The sequence below is a fragment of the Bacillus rossius genome, chromosome 2 (genome assembly GCF_032445375.1).
Source record: "Bacillus rossius redtenbacheri isolate Brsri chromosome 2, Brsri_v3, whole genome shotgun sequence".
Classification (NCBI taxonomy): domain Eukaryota; kingdom Metazoa; phylum Arthropoda; class Insecta; order Phasmatodea; family Bacillidae; genus Bacillus; species Bacillus rossius.
The window spans coordinates 106,370,649-106,393,318 of record NC_086331.1 but is presented as its reverse complement, the minus strand read 5'-3'; the positions used below and the strand labels follow the sequence as shown (position 1 = coordinate 106,393,318).

The 22,670-nt window shown below is 34.5% G+C and overlaps 1 protein-coding gene across 1 annotated transcript in view; it reads right to left on the bottom strand.

Annotated features, from left to right (window-relative positions):
* The window catches only part of LOC134529564 (tubulin-specific chaperone D), an 83,988-nt gene that overhangs the window by 34,262 nt on the left and 27,056 nt on the right, over positions 1–22,670 (bottom strand). The window contains exons 9-11 of the mRNA XM_063363785.1: positions 21,845–21,950; positions 18,832–19,000; positions 10,427–10,579 (exon numbers count right to left, since the gene is read on the bottom strand). Of these exons, the coding sequence (XP_063219855.1) occupies positions 10,427–10,579; positions 18,832–19,000; positions 21,845–21,950 (428 nt within the window). The remainder of the gene's footprint in view (positions 1–10,426; positions 10,580–18,831; positions 19,001–21,844; positions 21,951–22,670) is intronic.

Sequence of the window (22,670 nt, the reverse complement as noted above, 5' to 3'; positions counted from 1 at the left end):
TAAAGTCCCTTGCAGCTGATAAAAATAAAGGTGTGAACTTTTAAGAATTAAACTTCCGTTTCATTCACACGTAGAAAAAACTTTCTTTTTCTTATTGCAGTTTCTTGGAGCCCTTGGTCAACTGCAGAAGGCACACACTTGATTTCAACAATCGCATTTTCTTCGACCACAAGTCCGTCAGGGGTAGCACTGAAATATCCGTATTAGAGATCCAAAAATAAAACACACTTCTGTACAACTAATTCGGTTTGTGCTTGAAACCTCTGAATGGCAATATGCTCATTGCGACCACCGTACTCCATTGCCAGTGTCGAAAACGGGGGCGTGTAAAGTAGGTAACTGTTTAACATGATTTGAACAGGACATAGATTCTTTCCGGCGACAAACAACGTCGAAATTACTGACTTTTAACCACATACGTCTCATTTTGTGCCTTAGCTCACAATCAGCTAGCATTTTTGTTCGTTCCACGATATTAGTTCTTTCTCCAAAAGTGACTTGCAGTGATGCGATGTAATCAACATTAATTACATAAGTTGTTTTGTCACAGAAATAATACTTCTAAATATACTAACTTGAGCACCTGTTAGATGTCAGACATGCAATTATAACATGACAATAATATACATTTTTAATACTATTCATTACTATTAAATAAAAATAAACGTTAATTATATGACGTTTTTCAGTCACATTATAGTAAATACAAGACGTGTGTATAATCACAATGGCAGTCCATCGGTGAGTGGGCAAAAGCGTCACCGAAACTCAGAAATTCTAATTTAGTACTACTTTTAATGTAAATTGATTTTTACATTAAATTACAATTTTTAATAAAAATTTTGTTTTACATAGACGTCTAAAATAATTTATACATGGTAAAATTTAAAAATGGAATAACATAAAGCATATTTTACAGAAATATTTCTGGATTAATTTCTCAGTTTCTGTTTTATAATCTATTTTCGCTGACAATTAGTGCCAGCACTGCAATTGACAGTAAATATTACAAAAAAAATATACACAAACTTGCATCCTAATAAAAATGGTATTTATAGTTGCATATAAAATCAAAATTGTCCCGCATGCATCCGCAATTTTACGGCTAACATTGTCACTAGCACACCAGTGTAATGTATCATTAATAAATTTTCAAACTATAGGCTTATTTTTACGCATAAAAGGAAACGTTAAATTCGATTGAAATGATTTTAGAGCAAATATATTTATCAACTCTTACAAATGTTAAAAATTAATTTCCAGGAGTCAGTTTTCAATATTATTTTAAAAGTTTTACAGTAGGTCACATATAAATATTTCATATCCATGTATGTATAATAATATATATAACACATGTACATACTTTTTATTTTTAGCAGTACGTGCCAGAAGCATTTTCTTTTTTAGCGGATTTCTTTCGCTTTGACAATTGTGGCCGTTTCTTGAAACATTTTGTGCTGCCGATAATCGCACACTGCGTACCAAGACTTGATAAAACTTCGTTGAATAAGTCACACGTAGTCGAGCGTTCCGAACACTAATACTACACAAGAGAGAATGAGTGACCTCGGTGAGACGCTGGCGCCAAACACCTTTCCCCATCCCTTCCCAACATGATCGGTAGCCGAGGACCTCAACGCCATAAAAAAAATTTCTTACAAAAAGTTATAATTGACAGAATTTAAGTGTCGCTAGATTTTTTTTATCTACTCAGCTCTACCAATAATATCAAAGTTTGAAGCAAACAATCATAATGTAATAGTTTGTGCGTCTTCAGAAACATTTGCATTTTCAGGAGAAGCCTAAACCTAAAGATAGCAAAAGCTATTCTATGTTATTTTTTAAACTCGTTATTAAAATATAATGTTATCAAGTATATGTAGATATTCAGACAGGAATTTGAGATCTGTGTCACAATAAATGTGAAGTTAAAATTTTTAATAAACATTTGGTTTAGACAGGATTGTTTCTATGAAGCGTCGGTGTGCATAACAGTGTGACATAAAATCCTCCTAAATTATTAACGAAAAAACGACCACAGAAAAAGCTATTTAAAATAATGAACAAATTTAATTTGTGAAGTCGAACTGCGAGAGCACAATTTATACTGTTTTTAATAAATGCCATCATGCTATCAGTTTTTGTTTTTATTTGCTGTCCTGTAAAGAGTTGAACACTAACCACTGAAGTTGTAAATGCAGAACTGTCACTACCTCGCGCGCAAGGCGTGTTCGTCTCCCTGGCTCACAGTCGCGAGGGGTGGGTGACCTTCCAGGAAGGAGCTGGCAACACGGCAGCCTGTCTCCGCCACCTAGCGCGTCATCCTCTCCCCCCTGCCACCCCTCGCCCAGAACCACGTGCTAGAGCCTCGCGGCCTCAATGTTTCCATTACAAATAACCATCCTGTAACTTTGTTTTTAGAGATAGAGTATCAGCCCCGCTGACTTTTTTAAAGAATTCAACTCAGTCAAGGTTTCAGTACAGCTGTTTAAGCGATTAAATGAATTGCCTGAAAGCTATGATCCTTTGAATATTATATCACATCATATCACCATCTTGAAATAAAAAATTAAAACTTTTGAAGCTATAGCGCTGATAAGGTCTTCAAAATCTACAACATGGTTTTTGTTTGGCGCCGTTATTACAAAAATTGTGGAAATCGCGCGGGAATTTGTTTTGCATGTAAATGCCTATCCCGCGGCCAGAGTGAATTTGGTTGAAGCCCGGCCTTAAGGAAATATTTTTCAAATGTTTGTAAACAGTAAACAACATATAAAAAATCTTATAACTGTAAAATTAAAATACAAACAACCCTATAGCAAATTTAATTTCAATATGAAAAAGTCTACAATAGTGTTTACAAGAAACGAAATTACAATAGCAATACAAAAATATCGCAATTTTGTTACATTGTTAACGTATATATTATTTTTAATAAAGGCAATAAAAATGACGTACTCAATATTTGGAATACAATAAATACCTTAAGCCCTACATAATTTCTGCGATATTCACAATAAATTCTTTTCTTAAATATAGTAGTTAAAAAACATCATAAATAAATTATGAACATACATATTATGGTGAAGGAAAGTGGACACTATCACACTGAAAAATCTTAGAGGGTAGTTTTCCTCATCTTATTTCTTTCTTTGCGTTTTTGGTCTTGTTCATTAAAATATTTCATGTTCAAATACTTGATACGCATATACGTTCTTGTCCTGACAAAACAGTACACCAATCCCTCGCATAGCACGTCTTCAATTAATGCGAATTCAGTTAGCACGATGTAAATTTTACTGCCCTAGTCTCGAATAGCACGTCTGTAAATTTCAGTTAGCACGAAATCGCCACAGGCTAAAAAAAATCTCGGAAACGACGCGACGTCAGGTATGGAATTCGAGGGGGGAAGAGTGGTTTGGAATGCAAGGGGAAAGAGATGCGCACGCAGATAAACAAACACCGGGCCGTACTGTTGATGCCCGGCCGCAGACCAGGCCCTACCGTTGATGCCCGGCTGCAGACCAGGCCGTACCGTACAGAAACCAAAGCAGATAAAATTGGACACGTTTTTTTAAAAAAAAGCAAGATGATAGTGTTAATTTCACCCCAGAAAATATTTAACTAACTTTTATGTTTTGTATATGTACATATTGTACATATAGTAAACTCCCGGTATATCGCGCCCCGATTGATCGCAGAATCGGGTATATCGCGGGTCAAACCATGTCCCCCAGTCAGAAATGAATACATAATAATAATGGAATAAATGGTTGACAGCCGATTAGGATAATTTTGCGTTGTAACTAACAAACTAAGCATCGGGCAGAAAAAAGCCTAGGCGTAGAAAATGTCCGCAGTAAAATTCTAAACAAGATATCTCCGTACATTATTCCTCTATCTTGTAGGGTTTTCAAATTATGGTCCAATCCAGCCCAGTGATATTTTCTGAAACACTAGTTCTTAACGTCGCTTTATCTCACAAATGAAGCATCGGACAGGGGACCTGATAAAGCCCACCATCCAGCGACATTATCCAGCGTGACTCAGCTGGGGATTGATGTTGGATAGGCTTGGTTGTCGGCAAGCGCTGGGTAGGGAGAGGCTAGCCGAGAACATGGAGAGAGGTAGAGATTAGAGCGGGCAGAAACACCAGGGGGAGTGGGGGAGGGAATGTGTTCACGCAGCACACAGGCAGAGCATGAGTCACTTGACTGAGCAGCGTCGCTGCGTACAAGGCAAAATCAGGTAGTCCGGTGTTTAAAATTCCACTCCAGAATCTTAATTGGTACTTTACTGGACATCTGCATATAAATGTTTTGTTACAACTTAAACCTACAGACGTAATATTATTGGGTAATTCATTGTATTATACAAGTTCATCTTTTTACTTTGGTATAATGTTTTAACATTAAATAGTAAAGTAAATCGGCTAGCGTATTTTTAATCTTTGCCCAGGAATTCCCAGTGGTCCAATATTTACGTGAACCATACTGTACCACTTTTGCCGTGAGGTAGTAAACAAGTCCCGGAAATGTTTATGTGTAGCGGTCTCCCGACCTTTAAACAGAGGCTGGGGAATATAACACTTGCCGATCCGAGCCACACACACTCAGCAACTCGACACAGCGTTTGGTGAAATAAGTAAAGACAAAGTTTAACACGGTTTTTAATACGGCGTCAATGATTGCGCTAAAATTAAATTGGCGCAATTTTTGTTTCCCACATGTGACCATTTATAATTTACTGTAAGCATGGATAATAAAGTTTAACCACTTGACACGATAGACGATTCTTTATTTTTTATTGTACGAATGCTAGAATCGTATTTTTCCTGTATCTGCGGCCTGCTTCTACAAAAGACAAGCTATCTGTAAGTAAATCTAGAATTTTTATTTTGTCAATCAAACTCGGTACTTTGCGATTCATATTCGGTTTGAAGTATCACTACGGCCTTTCTTTTTAGAAGACTTTGACCACAGAATCGTGTGTAACCGCACACACTGCACTTACTTTTTTACGGACACTGACGAAGCAGATACTGTGGCTAACACCACGAGACTGGCAGCAGCAGCTTGTGTGCCGCACATGTGTATGGCGGCGTGTGGCGCGCTCGTAGGCCGTGCGACAAACTGTGCGCGTCACGCGGAAAAATAAAAACAATTCAACATTTAATATTTATCTTTAAAATTTATTATTTTTATTTTTTCACCCGTGTTTAGTGGAAACTGCGGATGCAAAGTCCGCACAAAGGCGGGCCGTCTATACTGTGCGTGCTTGCCGACCTATTAGAACACAGGCGGTGTTTTATGCCTTTTGACCTTGGTCACATCGAAACATCGCGGTTATGCAACAACGCGGGTAAAAGTTATGTCCCCCGACAACCGCGTTAAATAGAGAGTGTACCCGTATTTTAATGTTATGTTTGTGCTCTAGGGAAAATCTAAATCTGTTTATCTGTTAACTGATTTGTTTACATAGCCGCTTTTATAAGAGGTGTGCATAACAAATTAAATGTTTACATATGGCTGTGTGTTTTAAAGTTATATAAAACCGGTTCTTAATTTCATAAAAGTGTTTTAATTTTGTTAAGTTTTAAACGTAATAACAAAGGATCCAGCTGCTTGCAACAGCAGGCAGACAGACGCGCGCGCGTGTTGAAGGTCACGCCTGGGCGGGCAAGCCAACCTGCTGACTGACGGTAAATATGTTACCACTTATCTCCCGTTACACTGTGCCATGTTTTCTTTATCTAACGTATTCGGTGGTAGGCTTAAAAAGATAAATGATATGACATATGCATTTTCAAGTATTATTCTACGCATTTATATTATGTAAAGATTACTTCCCTACACATCTTGGAACACATTAAATAATTTAGCCTTATATTTATGGGGACTAATGCTTCAGAATACGCGATTTCGATTAACACGAACATTTTTAGGAACGAATTAGTCGTGCTAAGTGAGGGATTGGTGTATATAACTTCTTCTGGATATTTATTTTCAGTAGTTCCGCAAATAATTTTAGTCAGTGATTCAAAAATCCACTCTTTTTTGCACAAATTGTTGCCATGAACATTATCAAAACACATTTCAGCGATCTTTATTAATTCAAAAAATTCATTAGTGGGACATTTTAAGTTACCCTTTGATTGTACATGTATCCAGCTATCGTCCTCCGAATTGAAATCCGTAGTGCCAAGGTCAGGATATTTATTTCTGAAACGGTGAGCTATATAGCCAGAAACATATTTCAGCCCTTCAAGAGAAATTTCGTCACTTGAAAGGGGCCTGGCATCTAAATCTAAGTCTATTTATTCCATGTCAGCAAGATCTATTTCATTTAAAGGTGATTTCTCTTGAAATGTCTTTGTAAAATACATTTCCTTGCACAAAAGTAGTTCTGTACTTTCATTCTGATAAGCACTGTCCTGTTCCATTTCATTTGACGAAAAATCACTTACCAAACACATTTCGTCTGTCTTCTCATCCGTGTTTTTCCGTTCAGCAAAAACTGCTGCAGAATGTTTTCACAATATGTAGTTCATAATTCTGTATTTAAAGTAAATGGGCGACAGATGGGTATTTTGATGTCCCATACCTCTAATATACGGAGAGAGAAAAAACCACTCTAACACATCTTAGTTCAGTTTAACTGTTAACAAATATTTAGGTTAACAGGTCCTATACATATTTCCGAATGTTTTACTGACTGAGTTATACTGGACATTAATTAAATTGATCGCTGATATTTACACTTTTAAACGAAATTTTGGATTTATCATTTTATGTGAACTCTAATGCGTTAAAAAGTGTAACGCAACACTACACACAGGTAGTGATGTCTAGTGCACTGCCCTATGCACATTAGTTAACAAAAAATAAAATGAAATATTAATTACTGATAAATAATACCTTGATGTCGTGATACAAGTAAAACATGCTTATCTGATATTTATCTCAATTAGAATACGAAATAGGAAGACAAAATAATTAACTGATTTTGAGACTGATTTATTACTTACACACGAATAAACAAATAACACGTATCCCTCAATACAGTAATTCCATTTAACCAAAATATCACTCCGATTTTTTTTAACTATCGTTGCCAGGTACATGGGCACGACTTCGCAAATGTCAATGTTTCACGTAGAGTAAAAAATGGATTTACGGTTCGAAAAATTCACTAACTCATAAATTAAATCAATTGTCCGATAAAACATAAGACCTATAGACTCAAGACCACTAAGATAGTTGTGCATTGTATGTTCATATGATCGTGCCATTAATAATACTGAGAGGCTAATTATTTTAGTAAATATAATATTTAATAGTGCCTGGTTTTAGTTTATCCCAGCAACATCAACAAAGTCATAATATCAATCGGCAATGTTAAAAAGTTGCAGGGCGTCAGTACAGCGTTAGTGATAGAGTAATAACAAAATGGCCATACTTGGACTAATGATATCTTCTGACGTTAATAACCTTAAAATCGCGTATTCCCGTTCGCAACTTAACATACAATCAGCAGTCTGATGATAACCTTTTTATACATACTATTATTACCGCACACGTAACATAACTTATGGTAGGCCCGCGTCAGGAACGTCCTGACGCGGAGCTGCACGCACCAAAACGGCCAAAACCAAGCTTCTTTTTAGTAGCGTAACTTTTACAACAATAGGCTCGAGGCACTTTTTGAAAGTTCCGCCGAAACCTCAGGCCATTTCTGGCCGTGAAAAACGTAATTCCAAAAGCCACAATTACTTAATAATTACATAGAGAAAAGCCCAAACGTCTGTAACAATGTCAGAAATATAGTTCAAAACCCAAAATAAATTAAACATATAAATTTAAATAACGTAGCACAGAATAATAAAACTGTAAACAAACACTTGAAGTATTAGGGTTTCAGTGTTCTGTGCAATGTAATATTACAAAATGACATTTGTAATTAGTGTGCCCGACATTCTGGCATCGCTAGCTAACATTTCCAATTTTTTTTTATTTCATATAACTGGAATAGCCTAGTGTTGATTTTATGTTCTAAATAAATTTTAATAAATATAAAATCTATTTTTTTGGTTAAATTTAGATCTGTCATTCTAGTGTGCATATAGCATACCCTGATTAACCGGCATACACAACTGACGTTCTATGCTGTCAAAACATATTAATCTGGAGGGTAAAAATTTATTCATATACGTAAACAACCACCACAAAGAATAATCACTGTGTCAATATTCAACTTCAAGTAAAAACATAACCGCTAAAAAGAATTCCGCTGTACGAATTTTTCTGTACAGAGACAATTTCCTTGCTTGAGCAAAGATAGACTCCACGATGAAGCGCGACGTATTACTGTATATTAGCTCCATGAGCGCGACCTTGACAGACCCTTCGTTTCTTCGGCCTCCTCTCTCGTCCTCCCTCTACACCCCATTCTTCCCCCTCCCCACCCGCAGGCTGCGGCCAGCCGGCCGGAGCTCCACCGGACTACCTGGTTTCGACAAGCGCCGCCCTCAGCGCCACGTCGCGGGGACATTCTTCCCGGCAGTGACAGTTTTACACGCAGCACTAGAACTGTCACTCCAGAGGGCGTGTTTTGAGTCGGATCATATCAAAAACAAAAGGATATGAAAATATATACATAACTCAATAGTGTTCTGCCAATTATGTTTTCATTTTCATTTAAATTTATTCTTTAAATCGCTCCTGAAGTAGTCCAGCAGTGATCAATGGAAATTGTCAATATTAAACTGTAATTTTGACAATGAAAATTTTTTTTCTTACTTTTATAGGTGCAGAAACCTATTCGTACACTCGTTTCTTGAACTATACTTAAGTTTAACATAATTATGTGTTTTCTAAATAATTCTGGCTTGGAATAAAAATAAATGCATTTAAAATGACATAACTCAGTAAAAAAGGTTTATTAAAAATATCCTAGGTATATTATGTCTTAAAAAGAAGCATCAAAAATAAATATGTACAGTTAAATTAGTTTTGTTGTAATATTTTCCATGCACCAATCGCCTTAATTAAAACTATTTTACCCATTTCAAAGATGAAACTATTTTTTTTTCATTTTCTTACAAACAAGCACATTTGTAACTAACTACTGCTTACAGCTTACTTATGAAGTTACATGTCTGAATAACCTAGCTACATTACACTCCCAATTAATTGCATTAGTCGGCACTAACTTAAACAAAAATGGGGTACTTGCATGAAATTTCAAAACCTTTAAAAGTTTAGACAGAATCAAATAGAATTTTTTGTTAAAACATTTTGTTTGGCTTTGTGAAGCAAGTTGTTGGTTAAAATAGCAGCAGATAAGGCCTTGCCTGAAAACAGCTTCTGACAGTCCACTTCAGCAGCCAGTACAAGAACATAAAAGATTTCATTCTCATTTTGCCATAACCTTTCATTAACGAAACTGTCAACTATAGACATCATACTGTAGTATTTGAAAGGGTTATAAAGTCAGGTAAATATAACAATGTCTTGCAAGTACATGAACATCTCAATATGTGCTGTCATCTTGCAGGTAATTGGTAAAGCTTGTGGTAACTAAAAAAAAAACTTAACTTACTATCGTCAAAATTATATACTATTTTATTAAACTTATTTTTATTTCTGCTTATGTTAAGCACAAATTTCAGTTCCTTCAATTTTTAAGGGTAAATTTGAACTAGTTTTAAATTCAATACACTTGTACATTTATAAATTAATGTTTTTATTTTATCTTTCAGACGTTATGAAGGACAACATTATTACAGACTGCTTTACAAGCATTATTTTTTCCTAATATTAAGGCCAAATAATTTGCATTTACAAACATTTGTGGAACCCATTGTATCTCAAGTGTTCTTTCTATATAGCATTGCTATGCTTTAAAGTGAATTTGAACTTAGCTTTCACCAAGCATCTAATGCATCAACAGCTTATTTAAATGCAAATTATGATACTAAAAGAACATATAAAAACAGCATTTCAAATGTATATATTAAGTGCTGAATATTTAATGAATGCCAGTCAATATTCACCAAATTTTGAATTAAAAAGGAACTATTGAACTATTTTTAACCACATTATTCAGTTCAAAATCATTTTGATGATAATCTAAATAAAAATGAAATAAAAAAACTAATAAACATACTTCCTGTGATAATTTATCTTGCATCTATTTTAACGGAAAAAAAAGGAATAATAGTAAATGTAACCCAAATATGGATGTAGTAAAGGAGACAAAAAGTAGGAAATGTAAGACCAATTTTAAATGTAGTTAATAATTAGTTCATTTGAATTAAAACTATTCATAGCTAATGCAAATAAAATTTTGTAGTACACAGACATGTCAGAATTTGCTGTAACTATGAATTATTTTTGAAAAATTGTGCATGTAACTCAATAAATACCTGCAACATCATCTACTCGAAGTCTAGCCTCTGAACACTTCCAGATATATCTGATACAGGATCCTCTTATCATTTCACCCCCGAGTCCACGAAAATAATTCTCACGACGATATCTGGGTATAATGTCCATCACATTATTCAAAGTCATGTCATCTGAAAAATAAAAATCACTTCATGCTTCACACATGATTAAAATCTAAAGCATATATTGTTACAATATTTTCAAAGTATATTAGTAAATGATGGGAGATTATGTTTAAAAGTAAATTATTTGAGTAATATCTCCTAATCCATTAATTTAAATTTACAAAACACACGCCTCATTATAATTCATCGAAAACATCTTCTACCAAAATTACACAATCAATTTGTAAACACTGGCAATCCTAACTTTCAGATGGTCCAAAACAATTTCAAGGTATATGTTGAGTAAATGCTGGGACTTGACTACAGCCAAACAACTCAAAGTGCTGTTCTTTAGACCTTATTGTACTATCCCCTCTTCATGCCCACTGTAGGTATCATAAAACACTATATAAAAAGTTATTTTCCTAACTGGATTAAAAATGCTCTCTATATTTTGTTTTCAAAGTATAATTTATTATAATGCAAAAATGGATAAAGGCATTACTAGGAAGGTCCATACCAGAACTTCTAAAACTCGAGCATATTTTTGTACACAATAAAATTATTAATACCTACATGAAAAAATTTATATGGAAATAAAATGTTTAAAATAAAAAAATTGAAAACACGTGTTTTATTTTCTACTCAGCTTTGTTCAAATAATAGGAAACTACTGTGTTAGCATTCAGATTATCTACACTAATGTATGTTGTTTGTTTAACTATTTATTTAAGAAGTGAATTATGCAATGCAGACTTGCACACTTTCCTTTATTTTGGAACTGAAATGTAAACATTTCAATAACCCAAATAGTCAATGGTAGCACTCTTGCAAACAATACAAACTTGTATCTTGCATAAGTTTTACCATCTCATAATATTTACTACACCCTTGGTTTATTGCCTAATTTGAACCTTGATTAAGTTGCATCGTGCTTTTGGCAAACATAAGGCAAGTGAAACGTAACAGTAGGCATTTCTGCAGGTAGCAAATGTTACATGATAGCTATTAAGTGCAGCTTGGAATTCATATGTCCTTGAGTGATGTGTTACTGTTGTAGGGTTTTGGAAGACATCAAATGATGTGCTCATGGAGACAAACTGGCTGGTATTTCTTTGTGTTTATGAAACGTTACCCACAGATTTCAGGTGATGAACTCCTAAATAGTGACACCAGGCGGTTACGCCACCTGTCCGCTAAATGAGAAGTGAGAAGAGGGGAACGATATCTCAGAAGCTGTAGGCACTGAAAAACACACCACACCATTTCCACTTCCTTACCACCTCTATTATTAATAGTTGTCTGGCTTATGTACGTACGACAGCCACAAAGATAATTTATTTTTCCTAATAAAATCATCACATTATCACTGAACCCCTTTTTCTTATAAAAAAAAATTGGAAAATCAGTTGACATAATGTGAGAAAACCTCTAGGAGACAATCTTTGATTAAATATGGTAAATGGCTAGGTAGAAATATGTTTAAATTAAAGCAACAACCCTCTTTGATAAAAAATTAGTTATTTTTATGTAGTTCATGTACAACAATCATGGCAGGATGATGGGTTGGTTGCCACACACATATCCCAGCAGTGGGCTACAAGGAATTTATATTTTCCAAGAGAATTGGGAAAATAGACAATACCAAGATCTAGTCATTGGTAGGGCCTGGAAAATTTAGGTGTTTTCAGTATGCAAAAAGCGGGACTTTCAAATTAGAAAAGCGGTGGTTTAAAGTCGGTACTTTCGTTATGCAATGGAAAGTTTACCAGTATTTTAAATGTTGACTAAATTTTGCAGTTATTGAATATAATAGCTTACATATTTAATAAACAATCCATGTATACTAGGAATAGACTAATATGCATAATAACTAGAGTCAAGATTTTGTGGTGTTATTTTAAGATAAATTTCGATGTAAAGAAATAAACATTTCGGTGTTATATGGTTTTATTTTTTTGCTCAAAATACCCACGGCAAAATTTTCTTGCTTTTCTGTACGACATGCAAATTTATTAAAACAAATATTAATAAACACTAAAACCTCATGATCTAATTACAATTAAGTTCATTTGCAAATTCATAGATAATTAAGTTCATTTGCAAATTCATAAATTCAAACTTTTAAATAACTACTAAAAATTTCACGACTTAATTACAATCACATACACTACAAAATTACACAATTAAGCACTTCCAAAGTTACTATTAAGACGGTTTTATTGAAATGCTATCATAGTTAAATTTTCTGCATTTTCTGGAGTGAGACGTTTTCTTCTGTCACTAACTACCAGTGAGTACCTGGAAAATGAACGTTCTGCATCAACATTTGATGTTGGGAACCAGATTGCCCTTAAACTGGCTTGAGCAAATTCACTGTAGTCCCCTTTAAGGGAGCAAAGTACCTTTGCAACATTAATTCAGCTTGTTTCTGGCAATGAAAGTTCATCCTCAATTATTTTTTTGAAAGCAACATAGCCATGTATGAATATATCAATGGGAAGATGGGAAACAGAAGGCAAGTTATGCAGAGACTTCTGTAGGTTTGCATCTTCTATGCTAACCCTACTCACATTTCATGGGTTGAACCGCAAATTAATGGCATTAAAGACTCTTAGACAAGGATGTCGTTTAACAGATATGTTTTGCCTCAAACGCTTATGTTTCTCACTCGCGACATGTTTCACAAGCGTATCGCGTCTCTCGTAGTCTAGCCTGCAGTTACAGAATTTGCACATTAAAATTTTATAACTGAAATAAAATCCTTCGCTGGAAAATTCTTTCGATCGGTCACTGGCAGAAACCTTCGTTTTAGGCATTATCAAAAATTTTTCATCACATAGGAAGAATTTAACCTATTAATACGCAAAAACTTGCCGTGCTGGAAAGATCAAAACAATGGAGAATAGATGCGAATACAAAAACATACCGAATACCAACATACGTACGTGAAAAGTAATACCAACATAAACATATACTATTTATTATTTAAAATCGTTACGTTAAGCGGGGTTAATTTTATTTTCGTACCCTATGTACTTTATTTTAAATAAACAGTAAAAGCAATGCGCTTTAGTGTGTAATATTTTAATGATTAAAAACTTAATCTTAGAAAAACATATTTTGGACGTTTGTTATTTTTGTATTTACAGAAAGTGAACGGTGGCCATTGTATTATAGTTATCAACATCTTATATTATTATGGTACACAAGATTACCGTTTAAAGAAAATATTACGTTAATTCCGAGACTTCATTTTAAAATCTGTAATGAATCACCGTCGCATATAATATATATGGCTGCTAGTTACTGTCAGAAATATTTGATTGTGCTAAAGATAGTGAATTGTCCTTACAGAATGGAAAAAAAACGTAAATAATCAGGATAGGCGAAATTTCGTGACATATCGCGGATTTCGCACAATTCCGTTTTATTTCGTGTTTTCAAGCGGTTTTCGGTGTTATTTCGTTTTATCGCGCATTACCATATAATCGTGCATCTAATAATAACAGCCAATTAAATCCCGAACAGTTACATAAAACAGACATTTTAAAAAAATTCATATGTGCAAACTATAGAAAAAACAGTGTTAAAGCAGAGTACTTTACAATCTTTTATACTTCAAAACACATTTCACCTAGAAATTGTAAGTTTTCCTGAGAGAGGCTGTGGCGATGATCAGAAAGAACAGTGTTATACTTTGAAAAAAACCTTTCGCTGTCTGCATTTGCACACGGAAGCCAGAAGGACTTAAGTGTACCCTTTGCAAATTCTGAATGGTTTAAAGACAGTCCCATTAAAACTGACACAATATTTACAGCACTATCTTCCTCTCCCACATGTTTTTTGACAGCAAACTGCAGTTCAATGTATGGAATCTTTTCTTTCCCATGAAACTTTTACACATCACTGTGCTATTGTCAGTACAATAAAACCCATGTTTCTGATACTGATATGCTCGGTCTCGAGCACTCAAAGTATTATTCGGCATTTTTTAACTCTAGACAGAAATATGTTGCAACATACTACATACAGGCTGTTACAAAAACAATCAACTAAACTTGGCGCGCAAATAAATATCAGCAGTGGAATGCCACTACGTTGGAAACGCTGTCGCGGCTCGTGACATCAACAACAGATGCTGGCTGCATGATAGTCACGCATGCCCGCACACTCCCAGTCTCGCTGCGCAGACTAATTTCGTACCTGCAAAATCATTATTTGCTTATTCTCTTGCTATTTACGAAGTTACACAAAATAAACAACTACGGTAAGATAAATTTGTTAGACGCTAACATATGAGTTTAGCTTTACACAAAACAAAACTTCTCAAAGTCTGGGAAATGTATGATCATCGTTAAGGAAGCATTCGCTTACGTGAGAAGTTAGTAGAAGCTATGTTGGCTAACCTGGACAAACCAGGTTTGTTTTGTTTACATTTTACCGTATATGACGCAGCTTTGATATAATATTTTATACACTTTTCGCAAAATACAATAAACGCATTCTCATATCCGGCCAAGTGTGCACGGTAGTTTAGAATTCGGCATAATATTATTTTTATTTTTCATAGAGTGCAAAAGTTTGAGTTTGCTTGCATTCAATAAATACGGTATTGGCATAATAGAGTGGAGGAACATGGGGTTGCCACGTGAACAAACCCCAGCGCACAAATGAGAAGAAACTTAGTGCGAACTATACCCAAGATCAATTTTGAGCATCAAAACCATACACGAACACGGCTTATGTAAAAATAAGGTAATTATGCTGAAACACAAGACTTGGGTTAAAGGATACTTAACCTTGCGTGAGTATTAGTGATCCGCAAATAATGGTACATTTTGGGGATATATTCGCAGTGTAGTATAGAAATGTTGTGGTTTTCACGAATGTACTTACTTTTCGCGTTTTCATGCGAAATTCGCGCAAATTTTCGCTAAATTCACGATCGCGAAAAATTCCAGGCCCTAGTCATTTGGTAGCAACAAATTTCCAGAGGTTTGGTGCAAAGAAATTCAAAGGCCATGGAAACTGACCATCAAATGAAGATGATCAAGGTTCATCATGATCCTTGTATGCCCAATTTCTAGCAGACCTGGAAACTTCCGCAGTCACTGGGCCGGTAGCAAATTGGGAGCAGAATGAAATAATGGCTCTGACTGTATTCTGATAAGATTCATAAGTGCCATAGAAAGTGAACAGAACCATGAGACAACCTGCTAAAATGTTTTCTCCAAGCACAAGATTTATTGGAGGGATTGTGGTGGCAGCATCACAACAACATTTGACAAGACCTAGCGGAGAAGTTATCATGCACAAACCACTTTATGTAATCACTAGCATGAAGACCTGAAAGAAGATATTGTCTACTAAGCAAAGAACTCCTGAAACCAGAATCTTCCATGGTATATTCAACCTGGGACACTGAACACTTTATTACAAAAGTTAAACATGACTGTGTGATTTTCTAAGGCAACACATATGCCTTGCTTCAGTAAAAATCCTTGTACAACAAAAGTAGTTGATTCCAGGTGATTAACTGTCTGAGAAATTTATGCTTTGCCACATGTAACCCGTGAACACGATTGACCACAAACAGCATTGCTGAAGACAGAATACAGATAAAATTACTAGACATCTGCGAATTGTGATTTTTCAGTTTGAATCGAATTTCAAAAAAATTCACGAGTTTCAACTTTTTTTCGAATCGAATTTGGGAATATTTATTAAAATAACATAGATCATTAAAAATTTTTAACATACCACCTTTGAAAAACTTGTCACATCATTCACAGTTTAAATCAAGTAACTAAAATTAAAGTGAGACTATTTTGAAGAAGCACAACCAGATTCTCAAAAATTAAAAAAAAAAAAATTGAAAATTATATGTCTACAGCACTAACATAAATCACTTCGCAAATCATTTCAAATTTTCATGGAGAAAGGTGAGTTCATCGACATGGTGCGGCAACAACAATTCTCTGCGGCTGGTAACTATGTTGCCTGCTATAGAGAAAACTCTCTCACTTGCCAACTTATTTAGCATGTTTGACTTTCAAGGATAAAGATATTAATAAAAATATCACAGCATAAGGAAGTGGTACAAAAGGAAAAAAAAAACCAATTTACCGTTTTTATCGCGTAAGCATCGCACATTTTATTCTAAAATCAAGTTTATAATTAGGGGTGAGACCGTGGGTTCACTCTTAGCTGAGTTTTGAAATAAACGAACACCGTCGTATCACTGCGCCGCGTCAGCAAGTGATAGGCTGAATTCATCTTGCGCGCCAAGCACTAGTTGCAACACACAAACTTCAGTACAGTCGGTGCTAATAAAATAACGGAGAAGTAATATAACAGGAAGCACCGTAGCACTTTGTTCAGCGTAGGTGGTTCATTTGCGAAGAAAAAACTACGCACTTTACGCCTAATAGCCATCTTCAAAAAATCATCAATAGTTTTGATAACAGGATACTCAAGTTTCCTTTTATTCCCGGGAGTTGGTTAATGTCCCAGTGTCCTGTAATTCTTTCCTTGCACGAAGCACACTGCTCTTCGAAACACTCGTAAATTCCGCAGTTAAACTCGCGATATCGTTCACACGACAATCCGGATATTTGTCTGAAAATGTTTTAAAAACATTCAACACAATAGTTTTCTATGCACTTTTCAAAGGCTTTCCGTTCTGTGCTTTACAAAACCTTGTCCGGCCATAACAAACCGTGCGCGCGCAAATCCAAAATACAACTGTTGCGCCGGGCATCAACTGTACACTGTACAATCGGCATCTGCTAACATAATTGTAAGTAAATACGTGCTGACACATTAAACTGTATTGGATATTAATGGTGAAAAGCTATAATGCTATATAACAACAATTATTATAAAAAAGGCAGTGTAAAAATACTTACAAATGGTACGTAACCAAGGGACTATTTCTTCCGCACAAACAATGTGCGCGGCGGCCGGCAGCCAATGAAAATGTTTGTTTTCAAGAGGCTTTGTTTATTCCAGAACTCAGGTAAGAGTGAACGGAGAATACTATTATGCAAAAAAAAAAAGGTAAAGTAATCTATAAAATCAAAAACCTGGAAAGCACGTTTATTTAAAAAGTAGATTTTGCGAAAGCAACTTAAATAATTTAAATTAATGAGTGATGCAATAAAACCATTTTATTCAACGTAAAAAAAAACGGTAACAAGAACGTGATTTGTAACTATGTATACGTATAACGATCGTGCGGGTTAACTCGATTACCGACAGAGCGCGCGCGTGCATGCAGTCTGCGAGCTATCAATATCAATTTTCGACTACGTGCGTGTGCTTTATACAGGAATACAGGAATCAACACAACCAAACTGGCGCTGCTTACGTTTTTATAAGAGTTATAAAGCGACTCCCGAGACGTTAAAGATGAAGTTTTTAACTTTTAAAAACGTCTTTAAAACACGATTTACACATCAGATTACTTTGTAATAGGATTAATTGAGTTAGTAAGCAGTTTTATCAGAACGAACGGCGTAAACTGCGTAAAGCAATAGGCGCGTTGTAAACAACGGGAATTCATTGCATTACATCAAATGAGGTTAAAACGGGACAGAAATAAATTGGTTCAATAACGTGAAAACGTAAATAACGGTGACGTTAATAAGGGGTTTCAATGTATAATTTTTTGTAAGTGGAAGATGTAATCGTCCATTTACATTTTTTTTAAAAATGGAGGAGGGGGATGTCTTATATTAGAGTACCCGGGCTAGATTTTGCAAGTCGAATTATTGTAAAATGAATTTGATTCAAATTTTCGAATCGAATATCAAAAAGTTCGAACTCGAATTCGGAAATTTCGAACATTCGCAGAACCCTAAAAATTACATGAGGTCGGTACATGCTACCTTGGCAATAAGCAGGAAATGACAAGGACACCAAAATGAGTGCTATCAGGCACAGTTTTAGCACACTGTTGCAAGTGGGTTAAGACAGGCATGTGAAAGGTGCATAAATATATTAAGTAAATGACCAAACACTGCACAAAATACAAGATTATAAATAAATACACTCAGTATTAATAAAAATAACTTACAAGAAATTGCATAAGAAGACAAAACAAACACTGCTACATATGTATTGTTGACATTAGCATTTGCTAAAAATTCATGTGTCAACTAAAATTACTGTGATTTACAATATGCCGGTAAACCCAGCTCTCCTCTGGAAATATGAGTTAACACTGAAGAGCTATTGTAACACTATGGCATTACTGTACTATGACATTTACTTACCAATGTAATCATGTAGGTTTCCTGTGACATAAAGGCCATGAATTATTTCACCAATTGCTGGTGAAGCACCCAATCGTTCAGTTAAAAATTCACTGTAGGCACTTTCAACAAGTTTAGGAAGAAACGAAGCTACGAACGATGGCTCAAAGGGTGTCAAAAGGTTCAATGCCTGCAAAACAAATCAAAAAATATGCAATTTTTTTTAGTAAACACATAAATATCTCTACATATCTATCAATATTTAATATTATATAAAAGCAGGGTAAAGTTTACTCAAGATCGTTTATAGTGAGGTACAGATTGTGACTCGCTACCTCACTAAGTGTTTAACCAAAAATTTTGATGTTTAGATACGACCAGGAATTAATAAAATAGCTTACAGAAAAAATGTTTTATATTGCATGGATGTGAACCAAAAGGTTTAATAGTGACAGACATCCAGAAACATAGTGGGCTCTGAAACAGTAGTACTCAAACTTAGTACTCATAAATGATCATTCTGGTGCTTGGGATTGGAGTAATTTTCCTCGCAAAGCCACTAAAGACTTACTATAGTGTAAGGAAGATGCTCAGCCCTGTTGAACTACAAGTAGAGACTTACAGTCCCCAAGCAGCCAAGATGGGGCTTGGGGTAGGTTTTGCAGGACGTGTTCAGTAAAACCATTCAGACCACGCTTTAAAAAAATTATATTAAAAGTACCAATATTATTTTTTAATTATAATGTGACAAAAAAATATCAAAAATTACACCAATTAATTAACCATAAGAGTATTGTTTAATCCAAAAGTTTATTTCTGCTGAAAATTAAATCAGTTCGCAACGTCTGTTGCGGGGTGAACAATAAAACAGTGCAAACTCTGATACTGCCATTGCTCCATCAATTTAACTACAGGGTTGCGCTGTTAGAATGTTTATCCATGGCTCTCATGTTCTTAATTAACATTGAATTCCTTACAAGAATTTTTTTATGTCTTATTATTGCTAAAAAAAAATCAAATAAATACAAAATATGGCATTTGAACAATAAAAAAATTAAATTTTTTTTAAAATAGTATGACAAAAAATAAAAGCCTTAAAATCTGAGAAAAATTAACATCAAGCTAAATATACATCACAAAAATTAAAATAACATTTCTCAACACTTCTTTCAGAATACTATTGCTTCTGAACAATGTCTGCTAATAACATATTTTATTTATTAAGATTTGTGACATGCCTACTGACAGATATGACACTTTTATGGTGGGCACGAAAACACTAAAAGCAAAAGACAAGAATTACAAAAAAAACAAAGGTTCAAATACACAAAAGAGATAGTGACCAGGCACCGCGAGAAAGTCGACACTATACAAAGTTGGGCACCACATACAAGAAGCAATCCATGCAGGTAGACACCACCCGCAAGCAGTTACAAACCAACCAGTCAGAACTTCATACTTGCAGGGACCACATGATGACATAAAACATCGAGTTACATAAAAAAACCAAAATAAAACATTAACACAACAAATACAACTACAATTATAGGTAATATGAAACTACATAACAAGAAAACAAACTGAATTAGTTATGAGAACAAAAGATTATACAATATGATTTAAGCATAGCTATCATTGTATACCAATAATAAATAAGGAAATAAAAGATTAAAAAATAATAAAGTTAAAATTATTGTAGGGCAGAAGATAAAACCTTTTTAACATGTTACGTATCACTAGTTGGTTTAAAGAAGTTCTCCATTATTTATTGTAATGTGTAATGAGTCTATAGATATTGTTGTTAGTTTTATTAAGTTTACACAGAAAGGTAGGTTGCACCTATTAAATGCAGGAATTTTAATGCCTGAAACTTCAAAAATATAAGGACAAAAGGTTGTGACTATAACAATTACAGACAAATATAGCATCTAAGATATTTCTTCCAGTAGAAAGAGTACCTAACTGGGAATGTACATCAATGTTGCCACTGTTTATTTTTTTGATTATGAAATTATAAATTTTTCATTGAACTCCATTAAGTTTTTCACTATCAGTGTTGCAGATGCTGTTCCAAATTATTGAACCATATTCACGTTTAGATCTTACTAAACCTGTGTAGAGAGAGTGGATGGAATCTAGATTTGAGGAGCTAAAGGTGATAAACTTGATGAGACCCAGTATTTTGTTAGAATAAGACAGAAGGTATTCTATATGAAGATGGAAAAATAACTTTTGATTGAGTAAAATGCCTAGATCTTTAACAAATACAGATTTTAAAATAGGTGACTAGTCTAGTTTGTATTTTTTGACAATGGGATGGATTTTTCTAGTGAAGAAAATGATAGTAGTTTTTTCATTATTAAAATGTACCAAGTAAGAGTTGCACCAGTCAACCTCACACACATAACTGGCCATGCTACACAATTACAATGTAAAATTACATTATTGCACATTTTACGAACAAAGACATTAACTGAAGAATTAACATTCAAAAATCTAACAAGTAGGCCAAACTAAGTAAAAATCCAGTTCAAAGACTATTTCATAATGAAATAAACTGACTATCAGAAACATTAAAAAAGCATGAAAAAAATTTAAATTCTGATTATAAAACAATTGATACATACATAAAGGTTCGTAGAAAGTATAACAAGCTGTTACTTATATTCAACCAAAGAAAACTAACCTTAGCATTTACATTAACATAATAAATTGTAAATTAAACTATTTATCAAGTGGGAAAAACAGTAACCTGGGTTGCTACAAAGATTTGTCAATAAAATGTTGCACTGTCTGCATCCACCATTTACTCTGCAACTTGTATAGAAGAGCAATAAATTATTAAATAGTAAGCTTTCAATAACAAGGCATATATAATCACCGGGTATTTTGTTTACTGTTTTGATAGTGACTTTTCACGGTTCAGTGAAGGATGCTGAACTACTGCAAGATAACTGTAATTATGTAAGGCAAAATATAGAAAATGATTAATGTTGTATTTTGCTTTCTTACAAGTATACAATTTCTGACTTACTTTTACTGCATAATTTCGTATTGCTTCATCCCAATGTCGCACCTTGTTGTCTAATAGATGTTCAATCATTGCTTTTGTAAAGCCTCCTATCTTTGCAATTTCAACACTGCAGACAAAAAACAACCACACAAACACATAAAAGTTAATAAAACATATATTACAGTAAACTGCCATTTATCTGCGCTTACCGAAGGGAGTGAGGCCGCGGATGGTTTAAATCATGGATATTCCATCAAGTTAATGTTCATGCAAAAGTTATGCAGACCTAATAAATATTTAAATAAACAGTAAGTAGCCAATGCAAAGTCCATTTTCAGTGGCATGTTTCAAGAAATTAGTTATTGTTTAAATTTTAACCTAATTCATTTGTCACATTTCATTCAAACAAATTGGTACCACAGAAAAGTGTATTAAACAGCTTGTTGAGGGCAAAAAGCATAACCACCGAGTGACGCATAAATTTTAGTGAAAATGTACTGATTGATACTGAAAGTATGGAATCCCAAAAATCTTATTTTGCAGGTGAAACCACCTTGAGATGAAAAGCATATACACCAATCCCTCAAATAGCACATCTTAAAATTGCGCAAATTCATTTAGCATGATGTTAACTTTACTGCTCAGTCTTGACAAACACGTCTGTTAATTTCAGTTAGCACGAAACTGCCACTGGCAAAAAAAAGTCGGGCATGACGCCACAAAGTCTGCTTCAACTGAGTAAACAACAGATGTACCGTGACATACAGTTAGCTATACGAAGGGGGAAGAGATGCACGCGCAGGTTTGACTACGCTATCGGCTGTTGTACAAACATCAGCTACGCCAA